The sequence below is a fragment of the Euleptes europaea genome, chromosome 6 (genome assembly GCF_029931775.1).
Source record: "Euleptes europaea isolate rEulEur1 chromosome 6, rEulEur1.hap1, whole genome shotgun sequence".
NCBI classification, from domain to species: Eukaryota; Metazoa; Chordata; class Lepidosauria; order Squamata; family Sphaerodactylidae; genus Euleptes; species Euleptes europaea.
In genome coordinates, this window is record NC_079317.1 from 51,116,718 (window position 1) to 51,129,075 (window position 12,358).

At 39.8% G+C, this 12,358-nt stretch overlaps 1 protein-coding gene across 1 annotated transcript in view; it reads right to left on the minus strand.

Moving 5' to 3' along the window:
* LTK (leukocyte receptor tyrosine kinase) overlaps positions 1-12,358 on the minus strand; it is a 96,387-nt gene that overhangs the window by 54,160 nt on the left and 29,869 nt on the right. The window contains exon 10 of the mRNA XM_056851881.1: positions 10,772-10,866. Coding sequence (XP_056707859.1) covers positions 10,772-10,866 — 95 coding nt within the window. The remainder of the gene's footprint in view (positions 1-10,771; positions 10,867-12,358) is intronic.

Consider the following 12,358-nt stretch of genomic DNA (forward strand, 5'->3'; position numbering starts at 1 on the left):
CTGGCCTGCTATAGGGCTTGGGGGTTTCTTAAACAGCGGAGGGAGCAGCCGCTGTTTCAATATTTGCACGGTAAGCCCACCCGCTGCCTCTTGGCTTCTGCTGTCGGCTCCTCGAGTCCCTCTTCAGAAAGGCTCGAGAGAAATTCTCATTGCTTTGGACACGCTTCGCCCAGATGAGGAAGCCCCGTGCGGCGCCATTCTCGCTTGAGGCCGCCCGCAGCCCGGAGGGGAGGGGGAGGCAGAGAGCGAGCTGCTCTGGCGGCAGCCACCGCCCCTCTCCCTGCTGCGCGGGCCTCTCTTTTGGTACGGCCGCTCTCACCTCCAGGGCTGCAGAGCGGGCCCAAGGCCGTGCTCAGGCCGCCCCTGGGAGGAGGGAGGCGCCGTGGCCTCGAGGGAGGGAGGAAGGGGCAGTTGGGGGACTCTCCTTTCTCCCCCCCCCCGTGGAAGCTGCCTGGGCGCGCGGCCCTGCCTGCCTGCCCCCCAGCCGGGGGGGGGGGGCTCCTCCAGCCAAGCCACCTTGCCCGGGCACCCGCCTGCCTGCCCTGAATCTGGAGCCCGTCGGTCCCAGAATGGTGGGGGGAGTGAGCACCTGCCCCTCCCTCTGGCCAGGAGGGAACTGGCATGTCCATGGCAGGGGGAAGGATGGATGGACTGTGCATCTCCACTTGTTTGTTTGCATGGAACACACACAGACTGGGGACCTGCTGGCCTCTTCCTCTGTGCCTGGGATCCCTGGATATCTGGACCCTCGCTGGGTGATGGGGGGGGGGGGAGAAAACAATAGGCCTTTTTGTCTGGCAATTGTTAGCCCTCCCCTGGCCTATTACTACAGGTTTCCCCTCTTCCTGCTACTTTGTGCCTCTTTTTTTTAATATATATATATATATAATTTTTTTATTAAATTTTTAATAAAACATACAAAAAAGAAAAAAAACATAAAATACAAACAAAACAACCAAACAGAAATACAAAGAGCACTAATTATCTAATAATTAAAAGATACATTCTCTTAATATATATCTCCATAGTGCCCTGAGTCCCAGCCCCCACCTCAGTGCCCATCACCATTGGACTTCCGTTGGGGTGTTATGACACTACATAAAAAAAAAAATTCTCATCTTATAGTTAATTAAGAATCACATAATACTACAATTCGTTAAGTACAGTTTCAAAATCCGTTTTTGCCGATTTATCCCAATATGCGGCGGCCTTTGACCATATAGATTTAAAATCCTCCATATCTTTATCATGTAGAAAAGCTGTAAGTTTGGCCATCCGCATATACAACCATAGTTTTTCTCTCCACTCTTTAATTGAAGGTTTATTTATTTGCTTCCATTTTTTAGCAATTGTGATTCTTACCGCAGCAAAACTATATTGACATATGACTCTGTCACCTAGATCTAAATCTTGTTTTGAAATACCCAATAAACAAAAAACGGGATCTCTCTTAATTTTGGACTTAATCAAATTATTTGTTTCATTCAAAACTAATCTCCAAAACCTCCTAATTTTTTTACAAAACCACCAAACATGCAGAAATGTACCTATATCCGTACCACACTTCCAACAAGAGGCCTTACCATCTTTTTTCATTTTGCTTAATAATACTGGAGTTATATACCATCTATAAAACATTTTATATAAATTTTCTCTTATTTCATTTGAGATGGTAAACTTAAACTCTTTTTTCCATAACTTTTCCCATATTTCCAGATCTATATTATGCCCCAAATCTCGCATCCATTTCAACATCACTGGTTTAATCCTTTCCTGTTCTAAGTTTATTTCTATAAGTAATTTATAAACCCTACCTATCAATCCCTTGTTGCCCTTGGCTAATATAATCTCAAAGTTAGATTTAGTTTGATTATAACCCAACCTATTGTCCTTATTAAAAACATCCTTTAATTTATAATACATAAACCAGTCTTTAATTTGAAGTTCTTCTCTCGATTTCAGTAACCACTTCCCATCTTTAAATTCTATCATTTCCCTATAAACCTTACCATCCAAATTTAAGTGTGCACCTCTTCTCAAAAATGCTTCTATAGGATTAATCCAACCAGGAGTTTTACTTTCAAAAGCTAATTTGTATTTATTCCATATTTTTAATAAATTTTTTCTAATAATATGAAAATTAAAATCTTTATTTACTTTCTCCTTCTCATACCATGAGTAGGCGTGCCACCCGAATCGCAAATTGAATCCTTCTAATTCTAATAACTTCGGATTCTCTAAGAAAATCCAGTTTTTGATCCAGGTGAAACACGCCGCTTGATAATACATTCTCAAATCTGGTAATCCCAATCCTCCTGTTTCCTTTAATTCTATTAAATTATTGTATGCAATCCTATGTCTCTCTTTACCCCACAAAAATCTAATAATATCTTTTTTCCAATCTTCAAATATCTGTACACCTTTCAATATTGGTAGGTTTTGAAACAGAAAAAGCATTTTGGGTAGTAACATCATTTTGATTACCGAAATTCTTCCCCACAATGATAATGGCAATTTCCCCCAATTTATCAAGTCTTTCTTTATCTTTTGCCATTGATTTACATAATTGTCTTGAAATAAATTGAGATTGTTATTCGATATCCATATACCTAAATATTTAATTTTGTTTTCAATATTAAACCCCGTCTTTTTGATTAATAATCGTTGTTGTGAGAGAGTCATATTTTTGGTTAAAATCTTTGTTTTAGTTTTATTAATTTTAAAACCTGAAAGCTTTCCATAAACCTCCAAAATTTCCTTCCATCTGTCAATTTGTTCAATTAGATCAGTCAAAAAAGATACTAAATCATCTGCATATGCCTTAAGTTTATAATGATTACTACCTATTCGTATTCCAACTACATCCTCAACTTTTCTAAGATTATTCAATAATAATTCTAATACTAAAATGAACAATAAAGGGGAAAGAGAACACCCCTGTCTCGTTCCCCTTTAAATTTCAATCTTTGGTGATAATGATCCATTTATAATCAAATTAGCAGTTTGTTGTGTGTAAATTCCATTTATAGCAGTTTTAAACTTTTCGCCAAAATCCATATAATTCAATACCTTAATCAAAAACTGCCAATTAACATTATCAAAAGCTTTTTCAGCATCTAAAAATATCAAGGCTATTGGTGTAGTATCTTGTTCTGCATACTCCAAAAGATCTATTACCACCCTTACATTCTGACTAATCAATCTTCCTGGTAAAAAGCAGGCCTGATCCTCATGTATTATTTGATTCAGTACCCTTTTTAATCTAGTAGCTAAAATTGCTACAAATAATTTATAATCAGTATTTAACAATGAAATAGGCCTATAGTTCTTGACTTCCAGTATATCAGAATTTGCCTTTGGTATCAATGCTATATTTGCCTGTTTCCAGGTTTGGGGGATAATACCTTTTGTCATTCCTAGGTTCATCACATCCAATAGATAAGGGGTTAACTGTTCCTTGAAAATTTTATAATAATACGCATTAAAACCATCCGGTCCGGGAGATTTATTCGCTTTACTCTTGTTTATTACTTCTTCCAATTCCTCCTTAGTTATTGGGGAATCCAAAAGATCTTTATTCTCCTGTGTTATTTCCACCCAGTACCATTTGGCAAAATATTCATCTATTTCTACCTCTGAGATTACGTTTTCCCTGTATAAGTTTGTATAAAATTCAACAAATGTTTCTAATATCTCCTCTTTAATTCTTGTTACCTTACCCTTCCTTTTAATTTGAAGTATTGGTACTCTTTTGTCTTTTTGCTTAAGTTGCCATGCTAGCATTTTACCCGGTTTATTTGCATGTTCAAAAAATCTTTGTTTGTTATACATAACTTTTCTTTCAATTTCTTCTGCAATTATGAATTCATATTGCTGTTGGCAATTTCTGATCTTATCCTGCTGTTCCTGTTTGGCTGCTTTATCTTGTACTCTACTTAAACAACGTTCCCCTTGTTTTATTTCATCTAGTATATATTTTATCTTTTTCTCCCTTTCTCTATACCATCTTGTATTTTGTTGAATCAATAATCCTCTAATTACTGCTTTACCAGCATCCCAAACTATATCTTCACGAGTACCCTTATCTGCATTTTCTTTAAAGTAATTCTGAATCTGCAACTTCATTTTGGTAACTATTTTAGTATTTTTTAATAGAAAATCATTAATCCTCCAGATTTTACATCCTCTAACTCCCAATTTAATTTTAACTAATATCGGATTGTGGTCTGACAAAACCCTTGGCAGGATCTCTGCAGCTTCTGATTTTTCTATTAAGCCCTTCGATAACCATAACATATCTATCCTGGAATATGTAAGGTGTCTCTGTGAAAAAAAAGTATAACCCTTCTTATTACCATGTGCCAATCTCCAGACATCAAACATATCCCATTGATCTGTAAGAGCATTAAAAACCCTTGGCAATTTTCCTTCATTGGATGCTTTTTTCTTTTCCCCTGATCTGTCTAATTTAGGTGCCATAACACCATTAAAATCCCCCATCCATATCATTTTCTCTGTAGCATATTCAGCTAGCAATGTTGACAATTTGTCAAAAAATATTTTTTTGGTTTACATTATGCGCATATAGACCCACAAGCATTATCTTCTGGAAGCCACATATTATTTCCACCATTAAAATTCTTCCCTCAATATCTTGATAGATAACTTTCGGTTCTAACAAAGCAGGTACAAACATAGCTATTCCATTAGTTTTTCTGCTTTCATTACATGCTGTAAAAAGTGTACCCAACCTTGCTTGTTTCAATCTAAATATATCTTTTGGAAGTATGTGTGTTTCCTGTAAGCAAATAACATTAGCTTTAACCTTTTGTAGTTGGTGAAATATTTTGCTTCTTTTGTTAGGCGAATTCAATCCATTAACATTCCAAGATAAAACCTGTAACATATCAAAATTCGGTTAGATCCCATATTCTTCCACTAAACAAATTAAAAATCCCTATTTCCCACTGCCTCCCTTCCCCCCCCCTTGTTAATTAGTTCAGCCTTCAGGATCATCACTTAGAGAGTCCTCTGGTGGATCTATAGGTAATTCTCCACCTCCTGATGCTTCAGATGCCTTTTCTTCCTCTGTAAATTCTCTGGTTTGATCTTGTTTGGTTGGTTTAATAGGTTTAACCAATTCCGCATCATATCTACGTAGAAACTGTGCAGCCTTATCCACATCTGTGAACTTGAACCTCTTTGATTTAAAGATGAAAGAGATTCCGTGCGGAAATTCCCATCTAAACTGGATGCCACTAAGTCTCAAACGTTGAGCAATCTCCCTATAATCTTTCCTTTTCATCAGTAACCTTGCAGGTATTTCCTTCATCAATCTCAAAGGCTCTTCTCCAACTTTGAGCGGTGTCTTGAAGTGTTGATTAAGTATCAAATCTCAGTGACTTCTTGAAAACAGTTGAAGCAGGCAATCCCTTGGTACTTTGTTCCTGGTTGCATATGCAGAGTTTATCCTGTATGCTGTCACAATCATTCCTTCAATCACTTCTCCAGATTCTTGTAAAAAATCAGCCAAAAGAACTGTCAGATACCCACGTAGATCCCGGTCTTCCACTTTTTCTCTTAAACCACGAATGCGTATCAAGGATTCTTTTATCTTAAGCTCCATCATCGCCATTTGGTCTAAATGTGTTTGTTCTCTGTCAGTTGAAGCTGCTATTGACATCTCAAGGGTATCCACCTTCTTCTTAATTTCTTTGGTTTCCTGTGCATTTTTCTTAAGCTTGGTTTCAACCTTATCTTGCCTGACAGCGATGTGATTGTATCCTGCAAAGAAGCAATTGCAGCCGAATTTTGAGATGTAGTAATTGTGTTCTGGGATAACTCCTGCTTCATTTCTGTAACATCTTGATGAGTCTTAGTAAGCAATTCAAATACAGAGGTCAATGTCACTTCTGGTTTAGACTTTGGAAATATCTTAGCAGTGACAGATGTTGATGCCACTGGAGAAGTTGCTTTAGTTGTAACTTGAGTTACAGAGGCCCTTCGAAGAGAAGACTGCACAACCAGCTTTGTATCTTTAAGAATGTCTTTTGCATGCTTCTCTTTGTCTCCCATCAGTAGGCTAAAAAAAGCTGAAAGCAAAACCTCCAGCAATTGTATTCCACAAGGGGGAAGTGGGGGGGCAGAAGGTTTCAGATGATTTCAATTTGGAGAATACAATCACTATGACATCTCATATATTTTGAGTCATGTCACTTAATTGTGCCTCTTTCAAAAGGAACGGGGGGGGGTTTACACTCTCCCCACAGCCATTCACCATCCCACTGTGCAGTAGGTGCTCTACTGGTTTCCACTCCTGCTAAATTTTAATTAAAGTTTATTAAGTTAATAAACAGTGTACCTACCTATATAGTTTGAGTTTAAAAAATTTGGCTCTCAAAAGAAATCTCAATTCTTGTACTGTTGATATTTGGCTCTCTTGACTAATGAGTTTGGCGACCCCTGCCCTAGAGCAAACACTCTAGGAAAACTGAGTGCAGTATACATGACTAGTGCCCATATTGGAAGTACTTCCTACCCACACCACTGGGGCTTAACATATCCTGTGGGTACCTTGTTCTACTAAGGGGATGTTGAATTTAGTCAGCTGGGCCAGCTCTCAAGTCACTACATTTACAACTTCTCCAGTCTTGTTTCACCACCCCCAAATAGAAATAAGATCATTTTACCATCCCACTTCATCATGTTCCAAATAAGGTTGCCACCCTCCTAGAGATCTCCAGTTATTACAATTGATCTCTAGACAATCTGATCAGTTCTCTGGGAGAAAATGGCTGCTTTGAATGGTGGACTCTATGGCATTATACTCAGCTGAGGTCCCTCGCCTCCCCAAACCAAGGCTTCTCCAGGCTCTACCCCCAAAATCTCCAGGTATTTCCCAACTAAGAGTTGGCAACCCTAGTTCCAAGAATCCAGACAGCAGCTTTGGATTCTAATTTGGCCCCAAAGGAAGACTTTGTGCAGTCTATGAAAATATGTGGTGGCAAACACCCTGGTCCCCAGGGGCGTAGACTTTCCAGTTTCCTGGGGGGGGGGGCTGGGGCTGGAGTATCTCTGTCTGAGGGGTTGGAGCAGATGCAACTCTAGCACAGGGCTTGGCTATAGACAATGGACTGTTTGATATGGTTGGGGTACCTGGAGCCAAGTAGATATGTTTGCTGGTCTTAATAATTCTTAATACACAAATACATACCAGCAAACATGAACAATGCCCCCAAAGTATCATGGAAATTGTAATATGATAAAACAGGAAGGTAGGACAGAACTGTGCTTCAGCTGACACTGTAACTGAGCCCCTCATGTGGGCACTGGTCGCCCGGGGGGTGGGCCCTTAGCCCCCCGGCCAAGTTCAGGGCGGCTCGAGCCCCTCAGCCCCCCCATAGTTTGCACCTATGCTGGTCCCCCCACCACCACTATGGGCTGAGCTGGTACATGAACTGTGGAGGCCTGCTGACCCCCATCTGCTGAAGCCTCAGCAGTGCTGTATCTGGGAAATGTCACTGCATCACTTTCATACAAACTAACAGAAGCTATGTCTGGATAGGCCAGGATCCATCAAGCTGAAGGAGCTTTGTCAAAAGCAGGTCTGTTCAACTGAATCCCAGCTGTTGTATGGCACGGGGGGGTGGAGGGAATTGATAGCTCAGCACCTCTTAGCACAATTCTCTGCACAACATGAATAAATAAGAAACCAAAAATCTTGTTCTTGCTGTTCTCATATACTAAACATCATCATCAACAACAATAAACAATATTGTCGAAGGCTTTCAAGGTCAGAGTTCATTGGTTCTTGTAGGTTATCCGGGCTGTGTGACTGTGGTCTTGGTATTTTTTTTCCTGACGTTTCGCCAGCAGCTGTGGCAGGCATCTTCAGAGGAGTCACACTCAAGTGTTATTCCTCTGAAGATGCCTGCCACAGCTGCTGGTGTCAGGAAAGAAAATACCAAGACCACTGTCACACAGCCCAGATAACCTACAAGAACCAACAATAAACAATATTTTTAAAAATAGAAATGAGGTGAAACATCCAAAATATTCACCATATTTAAATAGCAATCTTGGTTAAAAACAGAATCTTTAGGCACGGTTGTAATTATCTGCAAAGATCTGCCAACCATTTAAAAGATTCTACAGCAAGTTAACCAATATCATGAAAGCGAACCCCTGACCAACTAAAGCACAAATGCCGAATTATACTTAGGAAAGGCAAGGCAGCTCCTGTCCACTTTTAGTACCACTGCTTGGCAACAACTAGAGAGCTGCCATATGGGCTTACAAAAAGACTCCTCCAGTCTACCATATGTGCCTTATTCAGAAGCTGTTCACAGTGCCTGCCAAGTGCTTCTAACACCAATTAAAACAGTAAATTAAGAGTCTGATATCAGCAGCTGTTTGCCTGGCACAAAAAATTCCCTCAGGAGACCTGCACATCCTATGATTTTCAATGGCAAGTTATGAAGACAGAGTGTGGAAGACGGCAACAAGTTAGAAAACTAGTTCCCAGGCAAGGCTGAATGCAGTGCTAAGGGAAAACCAGAGCAGCCACTATGCTGCTCAGTCAGCAGGTCCTGGCTCAGAATTCTAAACAAAGAATGGGAAACAAAGGCCGTTCCCACACTAATTATTTGCAACATTTAATGAAACATTTAATCCTTTTGTGTCTGCACCTTTTTGCCTCCATTTGGTACTGGATACATTTTCCAACCGTTTAATCTCTGTGTTTTCAACCAACACTTACATGACAATGTTTCTCTTTAGTCCGTTTCCAAGACAACTTCCCCCGAGGTGCGGACGAGTTTGGGATGCCATATTCATTTCTCTGCCCCTCCATTGTCCACACCCACTTTGTTACCCATTTCCCTCCCATTCCCCCTCCCCTCCCTTCCTGCCAATCATTTCCCTGCTTTTACTTTTTAATTTTTTTTACTGTATTTTGACTACAAAGGAACGTGGGAGCATTGGACTAACCCCCCCCCACAGTTGATTTCGCTGCTAACTCCATTTCGTAGGGCTAGTCACAGTTCTCTCAGAACTCTCTCAGCCTCATCTGCCTTATAAGGTGTGTGTTGTGAGGAGAAGAAGGGAATGTGATTGTAAGCCACTTTGAGACTCCTTAAGGTAGAGGGAAGTGGGGTGTAGAAACCTACACTTCTTCTGTTAGCATGATGCTGTACCAGTGTGATTTCATTGTCTGTCCCTCAATCCAAATGCCTATGATTCAGGCCCTGCTATGTCTGTTGATCTTTAAACTTCATCCCTTCAAACACAGGGTCTCACAGTTCCTATAGGACATTCTCAAGAGTGGTGAATTGCACAGCCGGAACATATAACGAAATTAGCATTTCCCTCTTAACCAAGAAGCAAATTGCTCTTTCCTGTTCGCTGTGCTTCCTTCTTTCCTTCCTTCCGCAAAGCTCCCAGTATAACCTCCCTTGCCTGGCTATTAATTGTATCTGTCAGTGACATCTGAAACTTCTCCTGGCAAAGAGAGAAGTAATTTTATTACTGAAAGCAAAGCAGAGCTGCTGGGCTTCTCCAAGATCTAATTTAATTAAAAGGATGAGATGATGAATGAAATGGCTTATACTCAGAGGCAAAACAATGCCAGGTTACAGGAATTCAAGTGAGAGTTATGAACTCAACTATTGTAAGAAACATGTATATCTTGATCTGCATAGTCAAAGATAAATACACAAGTGTCCCTGTTTTTTGGTACCTGAGCTGGTCTTTATTTAGACGATATTTTTCTTTCTGGGGGGATGCTGAAGATGCCTTTAAAATATTTGTTAATATGTACATACATGCACTACTATTCTTTGGATTTCAGCTGTCTTCCTTCTCTAGAAGTTCAACTGCTCTGCCCCCTCCCTCAGAATAATTCAATCTGCAACAGCCCAAACATGGTGGTCTTCAGCTGTGGCACCAACCCTCTTTATTTAAAATATTTTTAAAAAATTTTATACTTAGAAATCACAAACATTAGACATCTAACACATACACACCATACAAACACAACACAGACTGTTACATCTTGGTCAGAGTTCATTCTAGCTTAATCTTACAAAATCTTGCATAATCTATTTTACGTCAAATATATTAGTTCTTGCTCAAAATATTGCTATTCTCTTCCAACATCCTTCTTTGGCAGCATAAATTATGAAATTATGAAGCAGAGAGGAGAGACAACTTAATAATTCACCCTTATCATTTCTAATAAGATTATAATATTAGATCTTCATTTATTTGACCATAGTTATTTATGTTTAGATTTTTACAGGATATCCACCATGCATAAATTGTTAATTTAATATGTTCACTGTCATAAGTTTCTAAATTCATTTAATTTATTCATAATATTTCTTAAACAATATATAGTTTTCTATTCACTCATATATTTCCAGATCATTTAAGTTCTTAAATCAACTCAGAATTCCCAACACTCTTGAGGTCAGTCTGATTCCCAAGGAGGCCCGATTCCAATGGCTTTCCAGGGCTGTTGGGATTTTGATAGTGGGTGAATGAATCACTCTAGTCTCCGTAGTCAGAGAGAGAGCACCATATAGTTGCTTTTAGTGTGTAGTTGATGATGCTTACGCTTGTTTTTCCATTCATAATATACTCCTGGTGATTACTTGTTTTGTAAGCTGCCTTGAATCATTGTTGATGGGATAGAAGTGGTGCAATACAAATGAATGAATAAATTGGCACAATGGCTACCTAGTCGAAACTCCAATGATTATAAATAACTTACCATCAGGGAAGCAGTCTAGACCAAAGGTTATGTTGTCCACGGCAATGTCAGCATGTGAATTCCAGCCCCAGGTGGCCAAGAACTGCAGCTGAAACCTTCATCACATAACATTTGTTTGGAGGAGACATACAAAGAGAGAAGAATATGTTGAAATAAAACCAACACATCAGAAGTTGTAGAATGAATCAGATTTTCTTTTAGATTATCCAAATGTTGCATAATGACAAGCAACTCACACGGGGAAACTGAAAATAAACTATAATTGTGTTCCATACGCTGTCAAATTTATCAGGTTCCATAGGGAAGAACTGATTATTAAATTAGGCTGCAGGAAATGTATTTGAATATATAGCCATAACAAATTCACAGAACCCTTATTTCCCCATCAAGACAGTCCTACTCATTACTCCACAATCATCCTAGGAAAAGGCTTAACATACCACTCTAAGTTGTTTACAGCCATTTAGGTAAGTAGCACTATCATCACTGACAGCAGGCTGGTGCTAGATAACAACACTGGCAGCAGCGGTACTCTTAAAATAAAGCAATGAATTAAGAAAACTTTCCATATACTGCTAATTAAGGGTGGCTGAAAATAGGCTCCTGAAGGTTTCCGTCTTAATGAACACAAGCTGAATTGTCTTGATGTAGAACCATAAACAGATGCTTAAATATGTAGTACATCTAGAGCATATTAAAAGCACCTGGCATACCAGGACTGCCTGTGCCAGTGAAAACCTACAAAGTGCCCAGCTACATCAGATCAGTGGTCCATCTAGTCCAGCTTCCTGCTTCAAACAGGAGCCAACCAGCTGTCCTGGAGGACCAACGAATAGGGCACATAGGCCAAAGCCTTCCCATGATGTGGTCTTCTAGTGCAGGTTTTCAAATATTGCCTCAGCACATGGAGGCCATCATGGCCAGTAGCCATCGTTAGACCTATCCTCCATTAATCTGTCCCTTTTATAGTAAACTTTTAAGGTTTTATAGAATCCCTTTTATAGTAAACTGGCCATCACTGTGTCCACTGACAGTGAAATCCACAATTTAATTACTTGTTGAGTAAAGAAGTAATTCCTCTTGTACATCCTGAACATATTGCCCATCAACCTCTAGTATTAAGGGAGAAAAGGAAAAAATATTTTTCTACCCATGCATAATTTTATCACATCTAACACGATCCCCTTAGATTTTTTTTTCTAAACTGAAAAGTCCCAGTCTCTTTAGCCTTCTTCATGAGAAAGGTGCTCCAACTCCTTAATCATCTTGGTTATCCTCTCAGCACCATAACATCTATTTAATGGTAATGGTGAAATCTTATGATTTCTGTAGGGATAGCAGGGTTGCCAGCTAGGGTTCCCTAGTGCCAGCTTAAGGTGGGCAATCTACTGGTGATTGCTCGTGTTGCCCGCTCACTCTCAGGTGTGGGCGGGTGGAAGCAGGCAGGGGAAGGGAGGGAGAGCATCCGGTGTGATGACATCATGAGCAACTGGGGCACTGGAGAAAAAAAGCACCCCCAGATGAGCACTGAAACAAGGGAAGCAACGACGGTAAAAGAGGCTGCGAGCAGCGCCCCGTCCTCCTGCC